The sequence below is a fragment of the Chiloscyllium plagiosum genome, unplaced genomic scaffold (genome assembly GCF_037043375.1).
Source record: "Chiloscyllium plagiosum isolate Xiang-an unplaced genomic scaffold, Cpla_swu_hap1 HiC_scaffold_26, whole genome shotgun sequence".
In the NCBI taxonomy this organism is placed as follows: domain Eukaryota; kingdom Metazoa; phylum Chordata; class Chondrichthyes; order Orectolobiformes; family Hemiscylliidae; genus Chiloscyllium; species Chiloscyllium plagiosum.
In genome coordinates, this window is record NW_028270164.1 from 714,769 (window position 1) to 734,120 (window position 19,352).

At 39.1% G+C, this 19,352-nt stretch overlaps 1 protein-coding gene across 1 annotated transcript; it reads left to right on the forward strand.

Moving 5' to 3' along the window:
* Positions 1–1,429: 1,429 nt before the first annotated feature.
* On the forward strand, positions 1,430–18,192 carry rbm15 (RNA binding motif protein 15). The gene has a single exon (XM_043718882.2). The coding sequence runs from the start codon at positions 1,745–1,747 to the stop codon at positions 4,217–4,219; it is 2,475 nt and encodes an 824-aa protein (XP_043574817.1). The 5' UTR covers positions 1,430–1,744; the 3' UTR covers positions 4,220–18,192.
* Positions 18,193–19,352: the final 1,160 nt, after the last annotated feature.

Here is a 19,352-nt window from a genome sequence, read left to right on the forward strand (position 1 = left end):
CAGATCTGATTGCTGAAAGCTTTGTAGTACATCTTCACCAAGGTCTGTGGTATTGAATAACAGGAGACACATTCACAGCAGAGGGCAAGATAGAACTCTGATATTGATCCAGAACTTAACTCTGGAGCCAAATGAACATTGAGACACGTGACAGGGAAGTTTGTCATGATGCATTTTGGAAGGGAGAACAAAAATTGGGAATATAAATTAACAGAGACAATTGTAAAGAGGTGCAGGATCAGAGAAGTTTAAGGACATATGTACTTAAAGCTTTTAAGTTATCAAAACAAGTTAAGAAAGTTGTTAAAAATGCAACCATTGATCTTACTAATAGAGGCCAGTGCAAAAGCGAGGAAAGTTTGCTAAAAATTTATAAAAAACTTTTATTAGGCCTCAGCTAATGTTTTGTATCAGATTCTGGACAACTCACTACAATACATGAGGCTAAGGAAATATATCAGAATGGTACTACCAACGAAAAGGCTCAGCAAATATTCGGGGAAGGTGTGATTGTTCTCCTTATAGAAGAGAAACTTAAGCGAACGTTTTTATGCAACTGTCACAAATGTTGAAGAGTTTCATAATATCTGAATAAGAACCCATCAGCCAAGGATATATTTATAGCAACTTACATCAGCGCTGTCTGAAAGGAGGTTGAAAACAGCTCAATAGTAACATTCCAAAGGATAAATACTGGAAGATGAACAATGTGCAGGTCGACAGGGAAAACGAAAGGGAATGGGACTGGTGTTGGACAGAATTTCAGAAGGCCAGCAGCACAAACACGATGGGCTGAATGGCTTACCTTGTCCTGTGAAGGTGCTAATGGGCGGACCTAATGGTCTGAAGGATGTGGGCAATAGCCAATGGGAGGGCAGGATGCTGTGGGTCGGTTCCAATGGGAACGGGAGAAAGGGGCGGGCCAAGAGACGCGGACGTTACAATTCGAACGGAATTCCTGGTCTGAACTCACTCGTGATTCCAATTTCCATCGCCCATCAGCCGCGACTTTTCTGCAGTTTCCGCTGCGAAATCCTTCGTTAAAAGTTTGCCAGGCGTTTAGCCAAGCAATACACTGTCTGGGCCCAATCACAGTAAAGTGCTGCTGAAAAGAATGTACACTTCTCCAGGCTTTATTTAGGTGGCGCCGAGGCTGAGTTTAGCTTCAATAAATTCATTAGATTAATTAATAAATTCAGGATATCTGGCCGTCCATTCAACTTTAGAAAAGTGTTTATGAGAGATTACCGAGGGCGCTGTCGGAGCTTCACTGAGTGACATAGACCTGGCCAGTGACAGAGCGAGGCCCTGTGATCCTGACCAATCACAGCGCGGAGTCTAGTGTTCCCAGCCACTCACAGCGCGGGGCTCAAAGGTTCTGGCCAATTAGCGTGTGTACTGGGGGCGGGATTTGGTACAAAATGGCGGCGATGGCTCGAGAAGGTTTTCGGTGTCGTTGAAAATCTGCAGGAAAAAAATCGGGAAAAATAATTGATTTAAAACTGTCAAAAACGGAACTTAGTCGGTCGATCGGTGAATTGGCTGAGGTAAAGTGCTGATTAAAGGCGTCGATTGTTTCGATTCCCTCCGTGAGGGGGTAAGGAAATGAAGGAGCGTCAGTGAAGGAACGGCAGTGAGGAGATAGTGTAATCCGCCCGGTTTTATATCAAACTATAATTTTCAGAGAAGGCTGACCTCTGTCTTTCCTTACAACCTGGATTACTAATTGCTGTAGTGAAGGAATATGAAGGAGAAAGACGTGTCGCCTAAGACTGGCGGAAAACGCGGTGAGGAAAGGCGAGGCGGCCATCACCAACAACCGAGGAAAATGGGGAATAACCACAACAGCATCAACAGGAACAACAAAAACCATGGCAATGCCAAGAGGGCTCGCAACATTAGCGGCAAAAGGACCAATAACAGAGACTATGATGTTTACCCTCCCAACCGGACTACTAATAATTTGAGTCTTTCTTCTGCTTCTTCAAGGACAAGTAGGGCTGAGAGGCAGCCTGCTGAATACAAAACCCTGAAGATCAGCAATTTGGGTTCCCAGTTGAGTGACGGTGCCATCGAGGATGGCCTTTTCCACGAGTTTAAGAAGTTTGGGGATGTCAGTGTGAAGATTTCCAGGGATGGGGATGAAAGAGTGGCTCTGGTGAATTTCAGACATTCTGAGGATGCTAAGGCTGCCAGACATGCCAAGGGCAGATTGGTGCTGCATGATCGCCCTCTGAAAATTGAAACAGTTTATCCTCCTCCAAAAGGAAGAAGTTACTCCCCTGAAATGGATGGATATTCTGCACCAAGTGTTCAAGGCAACCGTCACAGGCAAAGGTCTCTGTCCCCTACTGGACTTGGTTACAGAGAGCATAGAACTCAGCAACGCAGTTCTTTGGGGCGTCAGTTACCACCACCACCACCTCCCCCTCCTCCACCTCAGAGGGATTTGGAAAGAGAGCGGGATTATGCCTTTTATGAGGGTCGGGCACGTGCTGCTTACACACTCGATAGAACCACCTTCAGGGAGGATGAAATCTTGCCAGAAGATGATAAAAGAGCTAACAGGACGTTGTTTATTGGTAACTTGGACCCTTCAGTGTCACAAAATGATCTTCTGTTAGCGTTTGAAAGGTTTGGCGTTATCTTGGAGGTGGATATCAAACGGCCACCCCGTGGGCAAGGAAATTCTTATGGCTTCCTGAAATTTGAAAACTTGGACATGGCCCATCGAGCGAAGATAGCAATGTCAGGAAAAGTGATTGGACGAAATCCCATCAAAATTGGATATGGGAAAGCAACCCCTACCACCCGATTGTGGGTTGGAGGATTGGGTGCCTGGGTTCCTGTAGCTGGCCTTGCAAGGGAATTTGATCGATTTGGAACCATAAGATCAATTGACTACAGAAAGGGGGACAATTGGGCTTACATTCAATATGAAAGCTTGGATGCTGCACAAGCTGCATGTACTCAGATGCGTGGCTTTCCCTTGGGTGGACCAGATCGACGTCTAAGAGTTGACTTTGCAGATACAGAACATCGTTATCCTCAACAATATTTACAAGCCTTGCCTTTACCTCCTTTTGATTTGATTGGAGATGGCCTTCTTCCTCGTGGTGCAGAGTGTTTAAGGGGTAGGGAAAGAAATTCTCCTCCAATGCATTACAGAGAAAGGGAGCTTTTCCCAGGCAATGATTGGCATGTCCTTTCTGTCCGTGAAAGAAACAGAAATAGCCACGAACAGTTCGATCATCTTGATCGTGAAGTCAGGGACAGCTGGTCTCTTGAACGTGGACGTGACCATATTTTGCAAAATTGGGACCAAAGAAGAAAAAGAAGAGGCCCTCCAGATACACGCCCAACTGATTGTTCTCCAAGCAATGACCGCTCCAGAAAACGACGATGCATTTCCCCTGATCGCAGCCCAGGTAATAGCAGTCGTGATGGTGGGCGCCACAGTGATTCAGACCGCGATGTTAAGAATGAGCGGTATTCACCCAGTAGAGATCGTTGTAATAGCACAGAGAAAATTCCATGTGGTAAACATGAGATCAAAACTGTCAATGTGAATGAAAAGGATAAAGACCGCAAACATAGAACTACAGAATGTGCAAGTCCCACGAGGAGCAAGACAAAATCTGATTCCAGCAATACCAAAGCATCTGATGGCTTTCGGGAATATGAACATAAATTAAACGTAGCCTGGCATGGAATGCTAGTTCTGAAGAATAGTTCTTTCTCCACAAACATGCACTTCCTTGAGGGTGATCTCGGTGTTGCAGCCAACTTACTAATGGATGTCTCAACTGGTGGAAAAGTCACTCAGTTAAAAATCACTCAGCGCTTACGACTAGATCAGCCTAAATTGGATGAGGTAACAAGACGCATCAAGGCATCAGGCACAAATGGTTATTGTGTCCTATTGGCTGTACCAGCATTGAGCAGCATGGAAAATGCAGAAGGAATGTCTGCTTCTATAGAGCAAGCCACTTCACCACAGAGACCACTGAGGAACTTGGTGTCCTATCTAAAACAAAAGCAGGCAGCTGGTGTCATTAGCCTGCCTGTTGGAGGAAGCAAAGAGAAAGACCACACTGGTGTGCTTCATGCTTTCCCTCCTTGTGATTTTTCTCAACAATATCTACAAACCTCTGCTCGAACCCTGGCCAAATCTGAAGAAGACTGTCTAGTTATAATAATTGTACGTGGTACGGCTTAGAATTGAAATTGTACTGTTTGCTGTGCTACCGCTGAGTATTGTGATGTGTGCGGGATACAAAGAGGGCAAAGATCACCAAACTGTCAGATACTTTAATCACATTGTGTGTTCTGGAGCCCTATTTTTCTATTTGGACACAGATACACACACACACACAGCCCCAATAGAACTATGCTGGCAGCCTTGCCTCTAGTAAAAATAGATCTTCTACGAATTGATAGTGAAGTAATATTGTTGTCTTTTGAAATATACTACCCTCCCAACTCGTGCCATGCCTAACACCAAATTCAGTTACGATTAATATTAAATTAGCTGTGTGTTTGTAATAAGTCTGGCCCACCTAATTTTTTAAAATAAATTCCCTTGCTCTTTCTTTTTCCTTGTCTCCACATCCTCAGTTTAAAAAGTCTTGTATCCATGTAGTGGTTACTTTTTAAAGAGAAAAGTATTCCGTGCAACATTTCAATACACAAGCACTTTCACTTGAGTTTAAACCGTGAATTGTACAGAGCTTGAGTGCTTCCTGCATTGTTTAAGGTAATGGCTACCTATCGGTGCTAGAGGCCAGTAATTGATTATTTGTTCAAGCAGGATTCATTATTGAAAACTAAAGGTCTTACTATGTTAATGTTGTTATTGGAGGGCAAAACAACTTAAATTCAGTTGTTTTCTAGTTATTGTAGATATAACTGATACAGGAGAACAAAGGCCTTGAAAACTGTTTTATATAATATGCTATAAGAGTTGTAGGCAATTTTGTTTTGCACTTAATATCTTTTGGACACCAGTAATTCCTCAAACTAACACACAAGTTGGAACGAAGTAAAGTAATTTTTGTCTTTCCTGTCTGATTGTTCAGAAAACATTTTTAATTACTTGGAGTTCAGTTCAAAATCTATAAAGTTGTTGTTTAACATCTTCAAATAGATTGGCTGAAGCTTTTCGAACCAGTTATCTTGGGCAGCAAAGTCAATTTCTATGCCATATAAAATAGCAACAAATGGATTATATATGTCAAGAATTTTGTGTTGAAATATGTTGTAAAATATTTTTTAAAGGTGCCTATGTACTTGTTCGTTAGAGGGCTAACTTTTCAGTGGTGGGAAGAAATTAAAAAAGATGTGGAAAAATATTCTTGATAGTTATCCAGATCCCCTACTCAGTCCTGGAAAATGCAGAGCATGGGTCAAGCTTGTCTGTTTGGACCTTTAGTCATTTGGCCTATTAAAGCAATCCAGAAAGCATCAGCACTTTCGGGAAGCAGAGTGGGTAGAAAATTATCAAAAATAAAAACAGTCCTATGCTGTTTGCAATATTTACAGAAGGTGGGCAGCCACGATGCAAATGTTTTACAAAATTGTTTCCAGCCAAGCAGGAACCCCTTTAAGTACTTATGAAATAATCTGGCCAGGGTTTCTTTGGGACAGTACCTTTTTAATTGGTTGGAATCTTTTGCAGAGTGGAGAGAAAAACAAACTGGAGTTAGCCCCATGCCTAGTCTGTAAACACTGTCTACCATTTGGGCAGAGTTGCAAGTAAAATTTGCACAAATAATTCAGATTTCCTGTTTTTGATACTACACTGTTGAAATGTACACTTTGACATTATTGTTTCTCTCTAATGTAACAAATAGCTCTAAATGTGTGGTCCTATTTAATATTAGTGCAAGATGGAAACTACTAGATTTGCAGTGGTCTTGTACTAATGCAAGATATATTTTGAACAAGTACACAGGCATAGTAATTATGGTATAAAGAGTAGTTCTTTTAAATGAGAAAATGAAAGTGCACACTGACTGTGTTTCTGTAGTACAAACATATAATCTGAACAAAATCAGAAAAGCCTAAACATGAAGCTAGTCAATTTGTCTGTGAAGAAAAGTACTCACAGGTACTGGCATGCTATGTTTCAGCTTTTTCTGTTTGTGCTGTTCTGTTGAATGAAAGTACTTCTCCCACCTCCAGCTCCTCTGAATTGTATCTGGGACATTAGGTCTGATCAGTGCCAGCAAGCAAATGTTATGTAATTTTAAAAAAAAAAAAGACTTAAATTGTGGCTTATAGTTTTGTTTGAGAAGTTTGCAGTGTTCAAGGTCACAGGACACTTGCTGTTTTGGAGTATTTTTTTTAAAAGAGATAAAACTGATCTGCTTGGCATGATTTTAAAACAAAAGTATATAGTTATCCCCAGTGGTATGTGAATGCCTGTTGTAAGGCATCCATTGATGACTTAACTCTTGAATTGAAACACCAGTTAGGGTATGACAACTGACCTTTGTGCTTCTGCTCGAGGACGTAGAACAGTAAAATGTAGTGATCGCTTTGAATATTTAAAGTAAACTCTTGTGGACATTACTCGTGTTCAAGTTGTTGATGATGAGCAGCTGGAATCCATTCTATGAAATTATTCAAATAGCAGTGTGGATATCCAAGATGATTGACTAATCTGTGAGACCTCTGTAAATTGCCCCTCATGATGGATGGGAATGGTAGTCACTTTCTTGAGTGGAGGGGTGCGGGCTGAAAGGGAAGGGTGAGTTTGGGTTCTGGGGGAGGTGGAAGGTGTCACTGGCACCTATTAAACTGCATAAGGTGAAAATTCAAATGAGGTGAGAAAAATAGGGGCAGGATGTTTAAAAGTAAAACCTAACTATACTTTCTAGTTTATTTTTAATATAAATGCACATGAATGTGCTTGTGGAGACCTGAAGGGATTTCTGCCTCATGCAATGCAGCATAGTTGTAATTAGGATGAACTGATCCATCAAATCATTTTACTTGCATTCCACTACAACTAGCCTTTGGTAACTGTGAAAACAGCAGAGTAAATGACTTTAAACAAATATAGCTATTAACATAGCAGGTACATGTTTTGATATGAGTGGTAATGTTACAGGTGTTTTTCTAAAATTGGGTGTATGCTTTTGCACAAGGCTGTACATGTGCATACTGATACCAAATTGAGTACTTGCACTTTCTGTATGGGGAATTTTGAGCCAAATAAGAGAGCTGCATAAAGCTAAGGTGATACAGCTGAATTGTATTGGCCCAGTTAAATTGACATGGCAATCTTTTAAACCGTTTAAGGGATAAAAATCTGTTTCAAGCAAGTCCGTGTGCACTGTTGTTCTGAACAATTTTTACGTTGTGAAATTCAAACTGAAACTGTGCAGTGTTTTTGGTTTAATCACAGTCGTGCTTTGGGGAGCTGGGAGGGAGTGCAAAACGTGTAGAGCATCAATAAAGAGTGCATGTCTAAACAGTTGGCATGTTGTCCCAAGGACCAGGTGTATAAAAGCTGCAGTTATACTGTTTAGATTGTCTCCAATATTCTGTAAGAAGTGATAACCTAAATGTTTTTAGACAGATAAGAGTGTAGGTGCAAAAGAGGTTTTGAATATTGGTTTTCTCATCACATGCTAAAGCAGCAGTCTTACTCTAACCATAAAGCTTCCATTTTCAGTATAAGGATTCTAATTTTCTTTAGGAGTTCAAGGTGGTCTCATAGGAGCACTTAGACAGTTGACAGCTGTGGAAAAAGAAATCATTATCCAGATGTAGGTTTCGGGAGTCTTCCTATGCCCTTCGCCTAGTGTAATTCGAACTGTGCTCCTCTCCTCACCAGTCCATGCCTCTGAAAGCTAGCAGGCAGTTCATCTCTAGGAATTGGCTGCAGTCACCAGTTGAATGGAAGCTCAAAAATGGTCATTTGTAACCAGTGTTGTCTTTTGTTTTATATTTTCTTTACCTTTCTTCTGCTGAGATTGGGAACACTAGGCTACTCTACACATTACAGCATGCACCTAGTTATTGATGACACTAGGATGCTGGGAGGGTGGTTTTGAAGCACAGACCTTTGACCTATCAGAGGCATTCTTCCCCATTTTATTTGTCTAGTCTTCGTTGCTGCCCTCCTGGGTTGGAGTTCTTTTCAATTATACTTGCATTATTTTTGAATGACTTGTAGATCTCCATGTGCTCACCTGTTAATTGGGCAGGTCCTGGGCACCGTTGTTAATGTAAAATACTTTTAATGCTTTCAATGTCCTATGTTCTCCAGTGTTCTCTTTCCATCCCTGGCAGCCAAGGCACATAATTATTTTGAATTGGGTAACCCATCCTAAGAGAAGAAATGGTCTTAATTTTATTCAAATTGTAAATGATCCAGTGTTAGAAATCCATTGTAAATGAGGATTAAGAGCTGCAAAGGATCTTAATCATCAGGCAAGCCTTTAGTCTTGCATTGGCTAGCCTTGCTTAAGAACTATTTAACATAGTTTTCTTCAAGGTAAAAGTCCTATCAGCTTTTGCGGTGTCTGACAGCTCTGCATCAAAAATTTGTTTTAGAAATCTAGGGCCTTGGTGCCTTAGTAAGAAACAGTTGTTCGGTAGCATGCCAACTGAATTTCTTTAGTTTTTTTTTGTTTTGAGGCTATGTGTAAAAATTACTGTATTCTTGTTAGTTATATAGAAGAAACTGGTGTTGCATGTATTTTTTGTGTCTAATTTGATATTTCTTTCCTGCAAAAACCAAGTGACAGAATATTTGAATGACACAGCTGAGGAGGAGACTTCCTGCTGGAATTTAGTACAAGCCGAAGACAATGTTTGTTTGAAGTAGAATGGCCTTTTGCAGGGGGAAAAGATTTCTGTTATTTTGTTTTTAAAGAGCTGGAATGACAGCTTGAAAAAATATATATAAAAAGTTCCTGTATCTTCTAATGTGAAACCAGGTCCTGTGTTTTGAGGGGAAAGATGATCTGCCGCTGTGTGCTGTTTATAGCTGATTTCTGGGGGAGAAAGGAAAAGCTATTCGGGCTCAACCATCTGAATACGGGCTTTCACAGACACACGTGCGTTGAGCTGATTATGTTGTCAACCAAAATCAATAAAATGTGTTTTCTTTTGAGGAAAAAAAAACTGCGTTGGAGTAAGTTTGAATGAAGCAAAAACATGACCCACTTATGTACACTTGAGGCTTTTTGTTTCGGAAGGCCCGTTATTTGAGGAGGAAACGTCAGCGTCACCGTTATGTTAACAGTGGCCTGCAAGAAACGAAATTGGGGGGACATACCCCACTCTGAAATGTTGAGAATTGACCGCTGGCTGATCATCTTGATGCTGTTCTAATCGAAGATCCAGAATTGCTTGAAAGAGTTTATATAAAAAAATTTGATTTATTTTTGACCAGAGAAATCTGAAGTGTGTGAAGAATGTGAATCCTTGAAAATAAGTCTCGATCTTGCTACCCATGACCAAACCAAAAAATCAAGGCATTCTGTGCTTTCCCAAAGTTTATATATATATAAAAAAAATCAGCTTTTCTGGAGCGTTGCCTAGAATTATAAGGCAGTGCCCCATGTCCTGGAGCTTGTAAAGTGTGCCATTTGAGTGCTTAATTTCGAGAGGAAGAAAAGGTACTATACACCTGATATTTCGTCAGGGCTAGCAGTTGGTTTAAATATACTTTACTATGTTACTGGTGCCTTATTTGATGGATCCGTTATGGCTTGTAACAGTTTCACACCCCATGGATGTGCATGTCCTTAGGTACCCAAACTCACTTATGTCTGTATTGCCTGTCAACTCATCACAGTGAGCTTTCGACTCCGGTGTTTTGACCTAGGAGACCTCCTTTTATATTTAAAAAAAAACGAATAGAATTGCCCAGTAACTAGCTGATAAGCTTGCACTGCTAACTAACAGAAGACGTCTGGCCTGAGTTTCCCTCGTGGTTGCTATGCCAAATACTTTGTAAAGGATGGGGAGAAAACACTCCTGCACTTCAGCGCTTGAAAGACAACTTCTATCGTTATTGGATGTTATGGATTTTCTGTCTTCAAAGGTGTTAACACTGTTGATTAATATTAGTGTTTGCACCAAGGTAAGGTTTTTAAAGTAGGATTAATATATTCAGTGGTAATATTGTAGAGTTGGGATGCTCACCATTTGGTGTATGTTAAATTGCCCTGGCATGAACTGTCTCTAAAAGATGACAAACATTTATCAGGTTTTGTGTTTTGCTGACATTGACTTCCCTGTATTTGATAAAACATGTTTCTACGGTAATATCAGCCAGAGGATTTTTTAGAGTAATGCAAATATTTTGAATTTTAAAAAAAATTCACGTGTTTTGTTTAATATAGTCCATATAACTTATGATTATTCTGTTTTCTCTACCACAAGGGTATGAAAGTGAAGTCACTTATATATTTAAGAAATATCTTCAATTTCTAGCTAATCAGTCAAGAGGTAATGGGAGCAAACAAGCATATGGCATTGAGCTAAAGAATTTGACACGATCATTTGAATGATGGAATGGAATTGATAAGCTCAATAGCCTACTCCTGTTTTGTGTATTTGCAAGTGCACCTTTCATATGACATGAGGATCACTTACAGGAACAGAGATGGAGCTGGGAAAGGAGAATGTTTTTGTTTTGGAAATTGGCAAACTAAAACTACTTATTATCAAACTGCTGTTGCCCAGAATGTCCAATTCGGTCACCATTTCAACTTGGAATACTGCAGATTTATTTGTAGAGACCCTTATTATCGATGATTGTAATCTGTTAGTGTTAAAGTTTTTGAAGGTGTGAACACACAATTTGTAGATTGAGTAGCTAATATTGCCCATGTTGACATTCCAGTGTAACCTTTTCTATATAGTAAATGCCCTCTTTCCAGCAGTTACTAACGGTTTTATCAGAAATATGAATTCTCTTTTCATATGTTGGTTAAGCTGTCATTTTTTCAGCATGTTAGGATTTATGTTTATGTTAAAAAAGATTAAATACATTTGAATAGTTGGTATCTCCCCATTTTTAATCGACAAGAGTTCAGTGGAATTAACAGTGGATTCATTCCTGTTTTCAGATTTTTTTTGGATGACTGACCATCAGATTTTATGCATGTTCCAAATCCAGTAATAAAACCATTGTGATGACATTTGGAACACTTTGCAGAAGAGGTTTTGGAATGGTTCTTGTACTTTTTTTTAATTGCTTAAACTTTGCATTGACTGCACTTTGAAATGTTTCTCATGTCCTTTTTACCACTTAACTGAATTTGTTAAATGTTGCAGCCTTGAGCTGTTAGCATCCTTCATATTGCTGCTCCTAATCAATTCAGCAAGTTGTTCCTTGATGCCCAGATATCTGGTTCTGTTTTTAAGTTTTGTTTTATCACATTGTAATCATTTTTTTCTTATTCTCTGATGGGACATGGATGCTGTTGGCTGGCCAGCATTTATTATCTGTCCCTAGCTGTCCTTGAAATGTACAGCTTGCTAGGCCACTTCTGGGGGCAGTTGAGAGTCAACCAGATTGCTGTGGGTCTGGAATCACATGTAGGCCAGGCCAGATGAGAGTAGCAGATTTCCGTCATTGAAGGACATTTGGGAGCTAGACGGCTCTTTTCTGATAATTAGCAATAGTTTTATGGCTGTGTGGTTTGGAAAGGGCTTTTATTATGATTGTGGTTTCCCCATGAGGATAAATCCCAAATCTGGTGGCTGTTTGGTACACCAGCTTTAGATAAAGCTGAGATGACTTTCCTGCATCTGTGGCACAGGCCCCTTGGTATGTTTTCATGTGACTACAAAGGCAACCACCCATATTAACACTATTTTATCACTAGTAGTTTCTTATTTTTAAGGACAAAAGTTTGGAAATTCTACTATTTTTTTCTACTTCTATCTAGTATTTTGTTTTCTGTTAACTGATGTTTAGCTAGCTTGGAGCAATGTCCCACCCTGACTATTTAATGTGTCTTTTTGAAATGGTGTAATTGTGGAAACTCCTGAAACTCTATTAATTCTATTCCTTTGTATGCTTCCTGATCTACTGAATTTTTCCAGCAATTTCTGATTTCCAGCATCTGTAGTTCTTTGTTTGTTTAGTGAATTCTAAAAATTGGTTTGATGCTACTTAAGTTTGTATGTTAGGATGTCATGTGACTACTAGAATGATGAAAAGTGAATTTGAAGAAGTTAGCCTTGAAGGAGATTTTGTGGTGTAGTGGTAGCATTTTACCTCTGGGCCAGAAGTTACAGGTTTAAGTCACATCTCAGAACTTAGAGCGTTGAACAGTACAGGTCCTGAGGCCCTTGTGTGCTGACCTTTTTATCCTACTCTCAGATCAATCTAACCAATCTAAACCTCATTTACTTTCATCTGCGTGCTTATCCAAGAGTCACTTAAATGTTCCTAATGTATCTGACTGTATGACCACCACTGGTAGTGCATTCCACGCACCCACCGCTCTGTGTAAAGAACCAATGTCTGACATCTCTGCCAAACCTTCCTCCAAACATCTTAAAATTATGCCCACTTCTAAAAGCTATTTCTGTCCTGGGAAAATCTGACTATTTATTCTATCTGCGCCTCATCATCTTGTACTCCTCTATCAAGTTGCTTCTCACCCTTCATTCCAATGAGAAAAGTCTTAGCTCCCTCAACCTTTCTTCATAAGACATGCCCTCCAGTCTAGGCAGCATCCTGGTACATCTCTGCACCTTCTTTGTCTAAATATTTTCCTGTGTCTGTTGAATGAGCACCTTTTTGTTAGTGATGTTGTGACAATTAACTGCGTGCTTAAAATTGCACTGCCCTCATGAAGTCATAATGCTTGCAGACCAGAAGAAGACCTATTTCATTTGTACGATCAGCTACCCTTCTTGAGTTGCTGCAGCTGATATTGGTAGAAATGGGGAAAATGCCGACGGGATTTCTGGTAATAATTTAGTTATTCATGATTCCTTTTGTAGTGTGCATGTGTAAATGTTGGATGAGATCATGATTAGACTCAGTAATTCAATAACAGGCTCGAGTTCATTTTTTGTCTTCTCCTTGAATTCCAGGCAGGGGTAGGAAGTTTGCCCCAGTGGCATTGTAAACACAAACATTATTAAGTGCAGCGACTTCATTAAATCTCTTTTGAAGTATTATTGCCTAATCTTCTTTTGATCTGTAGCACAACTACATACTGTAATGACATGGAAGCTGCAAAGGGTGGTAGGGGGCACTTTACCTGTAAATGTTGCTGCAAGAGATTTTATATTAAAGTTTTGTTAAAAATTTCAGTGTCTCATTTGGAGACATTTAGCAACAAATCAATACACAAGAATTATGTTAAAGCAACATTTGTACAAAGTAATACCGGGGCCTTTGTTCAAGTGTTGCTTTATCAGGGTTATTCCACTGTTAGTACCTGTACTTGCCTAAACTATCTGGAGAACATTCTGGACTGTCCATTATCTGTAACTACACTTGCCAATTTTATGTGTTCTTTGAAAACATGGGAGTGGCTTGTACTGATTGTGCATCCTTATGGCAGTAAATGGCGCCATGTTATGATTAAATATGTGTAAAACTCAAAACAGTTATGTTTCCTTAGAATCTTAAAATAAAACTAAAGGATAAAAAGCATAGTGATCAAACTGCAGGGTTGGGACTCCAGCTCTACTTCTCTCAGTCTTTAAACGTTTTATTAAAGACTATCAGTTGGATGATGCTTACTGAACAAGTTTTTTTTTTAAACCTTGCAGAACCCTGTCTATTAATATATGGAGTGCCTTGTACGTGCAAATGTATTACATTGCAAGCCTGACAATCTTAAATTGGTTGTCAGCATGACTTTTACAGACACAGAATTATCCAGTGAATGTTGTTAGATTGTGGAATCACTTCTTCTAATATTTGCTGTTCAGGTTTGCTAGCATGAGCTGGTTTTGTGTGGTCAACAATTGTTTGTTGTGAACAGCCAAAATATGCCCGTTTTTTTGAGAAAGACTATCTACTTACCTGGCATCACTTTGATACTGAAATTCATGTACCATATTAATCATTTATGTATGATGCGCAGAGCATCATTTTGGCTTTAGCGAATGCCACTTGTGTTGCTACTCCATAGGATGAAGAGTGACCACATTAGGGCTTTGCATGTAGTAATATGAGTTATGATTCTTAATGTAAGGGCCCTATTCTTTGTTGACAGAACTGTAGATACACTGTGCTGTGTCTCTTTCAATTCCAGAAAATAGGTAACAATCATTTACTGATTCATTTTCCAGGGAAATGTCTTACTATTCAGAAAGCACACCTGCTTTAAAGTTTAAACATAACCTGACAATTAACTGTCGATCATCATTAACTGGTGCATTTTCCATGCAAACACTTTTACCAATCCAAGTACACCTGCCAACCAAAGTTTCCCCTCCTGCAGTATTAAGTTTGGTTTTTTTCCCCTTAAATTGGCATTCTGAATGATTGTGCTGATTAGTGAAAGATAAAAATCTTCAATAATTTTAAGCTTTGTGCTGCCAAGTAACTCTTGATATATAGACCAATTACTTGCTCTGGCGGGGAATCAAAAGCAAGAGAATAAGGCTTAAAATTACAGTTAAAAACTGTAATCACTAATTGAAATCACTAAGCACTGTTTCTTACAAAGTACAGCGAAAAATTCTCTATAACTTGCATGTCTCCACTGATTTTATGGATGTTTGGGACAGTTCTGAGATAGATAATTGGTTGAGTGACAGAGCACAGTGGGGTAAATGGATGCATATCAGTCATAGACCAGGCTCAAGGGATTGAATAGTCGCCTTGTTCATTTTATTTCTAATACTTTGTTCCCTTGCAGCTTCTAGTCTGTCACTATTAACAGTGGGATACAGATGTCCATGGAAAATTATGATATTAAAAATTAAATGAAAAACAAAGGAGCATTGGCCTTTATTTGATGTGAGGGTTGAATTCAGAAATGTGAAAATGATTCTTCTATTGCTGTGACTGCACCTGGGTTCCCATGTTCACTTTTCACCATTGACCTTGAGAATGATATTTGGAACCTTAGCAAAGTGTACAGTGTGGAGGTTTCACCAGAATGAAGCTAGTACCTCAGAGGTGAGATATTCTCTATTTAATCTGCTCAGGCATTATTATACACACTTGGAGCAGTTGGGACTTCAACCTGGGCCTCCTTGACTCAGATTTAGGGACGACACCATTGTGCTACAAGACCTTAAACCTGCTGGGTTAGATATTTTTAAATAAGTCTGTAGAAAGTTGTTTATTGCATACTTCTAGAGCAGATGGACTTGAAGTCTGGCCTCCTGGCCCTAGAATTAGGGACACTGCAACAAGAGACACCCACCATCTGTCCAGAGATGATGGTACACACACCTGGTTACACATGTGGGACTTGAACCCAAGTCTCATGGTCCACGATACGGACACTATCTCTGGGTCACAAAAGACTTCCACCAAGGGTTAAACTGAGGACACACAAAATAAACCTGATTTTTATTTCCTTGTATTCAGTTAACTTGAATTGTTTAATTGACATATTATCAAAGATAATATGATTTGATAGAGTGGATGCAAATCCACCTAGAGAGAGAATCCAGAGCCAAGGGTCACAAATATTAGCATTAAAGCTAGACTTTCTTGGGAACCAAAATAGGCAGCATCTCTTAGGAACACCGGGTTTGGCCATTTGCCCCTTTTGATTCTGCTCCACTGTTCAGTAAAGTCATGGCTGGTCTGGTTGTGGTCTCAGCTGCATTTTTCTGTTGTGACCCTATAATCCACATCTATCTTGTCTGTCTGACATACTGTTGTCAAATATGTTTAAAGATCCAGTATCCACTGCTTTCTGGGAAAGGTTATTCTAGACTAGACAGAGTTTCTCCTCAATTGTCTTAAAATTGAGCATTCCGTTTCTTAAACTCTTCCCCAGTTTTAATCTCAAACTCTTTATATGTCTCTCAATAAGATTCCCTTAATTTTTCCCTACTTTTATATTCTAGTCCCTTTGCAATTAATTCCATTTGTACTCCTTAACACTTGATTTACCTGCCTAATGAAAAAATATCATTTTCAAAGGAAATGTTGTGTTAGTACCGGGGTCAAAATAATCTTTTATTTTTGTGGGCTCCCATTAATATTTTCTCTTGGCTACCTTTTTGTTTTCTGAGAGTTCCTTTTTGTTCTGACTGACCCCTTTTATTAGGTGAGGAAATTTATGTTGGAGCATTTCCTCATTTCTATTTATGAATGGAAGTTTTTGGATTCAAACAGAAGCAGAATTAAAAGACTTCATCAGTTTCCTCAATAAACAATGCTTCATTAAAGTTAAAACCACAATATACAAGGAGAATCATTAATATCACTGAGTTTAAGTTGGAATGGGCCAACAGGCATATCAGAAGCAAAACTCTTGTTTTAACAAAAACTTGTATATGTCAATACACAAGACATCACCATGAACTGGTTTTCAGTTGATTGGTGAATTCATGGCTAATTTGTTTTCTGTTTGTCTCTAAACCAGTCACTTCACCTTGAGCAATTCACAATATGAAAGTATTTGAGATGATAATGTAAAAATTTTTATGAAATAAAATTTTTGTAATAAATTATCAAGTTGATTGTTAATTATGATAGCATCTTCCTTTTTGTTCAAAAGGTTTATAATTGCTCTTCCCCATTTTGCAGTTCCTTTCTCAGACTCTCTGTCAACCTGCTCGCATCCTGGGTCCAAATCCCAATCTCTTGTCACCCCAGTGATCCCTTTCTGAATACTGGAACTGTCAACAAACACAGGAGAGAATCATTGTGATTGTAGGAGCAGCTTCTCAGAGATTCTGACTATTTTGCTTATGGCAGCTGTATTTTTACTGATTGATTGGTTGTCCCCATGTTTGCATGACTTCAAATTGTTTTGGATGCTTTGGAGGGTGAATTCATCTGCCTATGCAGTTTGTAAACGTTAGTATCCAATGAGTGGCCAGTTTTCATGAGGCCTAGAGATCAAGCAAGAATCTTGTTTAATGTATTTGAGTAGCTAGTAACTTATGATACTTAGATGTCTGTTAAACGAGTGCACATGTCAAAATGCAATTATATTTGGAGTCATCAAGTAAGCTGCTTTGTGGTATTCAATGTTCGTATTCTAAGATGAATGAATTAATTTATCTTTTTAAATAAATAAACTACCGAGTAGGGGAAGATAGACTGCATCCAATTTTTTTCAATGGTGCAGTTAAATGGAATAGAGTAGCTACATCTGACACTGTAATACAATGTAGTTGTGACTAAAATATTGAGTGGCACAAAGCTGCTTCAGTTGGATAGTCGAGGGAGGAGGAAAGGCCTATTGTTAATACCTCATTTAGGATGGAAGGTTTCTCTGTTCCTAATGTGAACGTTTGTGTCAAATATTTAACTTCTTTACGGAAAGCATCTTTGAAATACAGATAAGAATGTTTAACCTCCTGTTTATGCCAGAGATTTCCTGAAATGTTCTCAAAATAATCCCACAGCTGCAATCATTCCCTTAGCATATGGAATTCTAGCTTCCTGCACTTGAACTTCTATGCAGGAGGCACCACATTTAAAGAAGTTGGCAGCCTTCATTCGATAACATGCTGATACTTTCATTCTCTTTGACCTGCAGTACAGTTGACTCGAGCTAGGTCAGCATAACAGGGTGTTACTTAACCATTTAAAGTTAGTGATGAACAGCTCCGAGGTCATTCAGTTCAACTGGTTCATACTGGCCTTCTGCAGAGCAGTTATACACCTTGATCCTTCGAGCGTATGTCCAGTTTTCCTTTTAAGTCCTTGATTAGTGCTGCTTTCACCTCTCATCATTCATCCACCTATTTCAAATAAAACTTGTAGGCAGAAGATATAGAAGCTTAAGCACACATACCAACAGGTTCAAGAACAGCTTCTTCCCTGCTGTTATTAGATTGCTGAATGGACCGCTCTAATTTGAAATCTAATGTTGATCGTGCTTTTGTGCATCTTCTGTGCAACCATAACCTTGTATGCTTTGCTCTGTCTAAACACCCTATGATCTGTTTGTCCTTGTATGTTATGACCTACCTGTACTGCTTGTAAAACAAAACTTCTCACTGTACTTGGGTACATGTGACAACAATAAATTAAATTAAATTAATTTACAACTGTGGGACAGGATTTCCTTTTTTAAAAAGGATAACCACACTGAATTGTTACGGTTATTGACAATGAATTAGTGATTATTGAAAAATCTTTGAGCTGTTTCTTTGCTTTCCTATTCTGATAAAGACTTAGCGAAAAACCTCCTGCTTTGATAGTGGGAGTAGAAATAATTTATCGGCCTGAGAGGTAGAAAAGAGGGCAAGATCTAAAAATGCATTTCCTATTTCCCTTGTAGACACAGATTGGCAGTGGCTCACGTTCCGCTTCCTAAATGTATGAGTCCAGCAGTGTTAACACTCACTGGATTGTTGTTAAAGTCAGAAGGCCCAGTGTAGTGAAATGCAGACTGAATGAATCAGTCAGGTGTTACACTTGTTGTGTTTGCAGATTGAAATATAAGCAAATCTGTTTGTTTATTTAGCAGCTGATTTGATTTGATTTTTTTGTATAAAGTTCTGCATATGTTTTAGAGCTGAAATGCCCCTCTCATTGATTCACAGGATGTAGGTGCCATGGTCTGGGCTGGTATTCATTGCCCAGAGGTCAGTTAAGAATCAGTCACATTAAGGACATTAGTGAACCATATGGATTTTGTGACAATGGGCAACAGTTTCATGGTCATCCTTAGACTCTTAAATCCAGATTTTGTTTTTGTATTGAATTCAGATTCCAACATCCACTATGGTGGGTTTCAAACCTGGGTCTCTGGAGCATTGGGGTTTTTTTGATTAATATTAATCCAATAATACCATTAAGCCAGCGTCTAATCATCAGCTTATAATTGTCATAGGTTGCATACCATATAAAATAGTGCAAAACCCAATAGTGCTGAGATTAAACAGATGCTGTTTGGTGGCTGCGTTTTAACCTATGATGTGGGATCCAAAGATCTATGACAGGTGAGGGATTGAGAACCTATTAAACTCCAAAACCATTTTGATTTGATGGGTGAAAAGGCTTTCTACCAACATGCGAGATATGTGACCACTTAAGATCTGTTTCTGGATTTGATCCCATCCCCATCTCGGGAATGAAAATTAAATCTTAACAGGGTCCTTTTAAACTGAGTTGGGAAATTTCTTGACTCAAACTACCTCCTTTTGGTAACAAAAAGGGAGAGAACCATGTGCTTCTGGTCATTTGTATAGAATATAACTTGCTAATA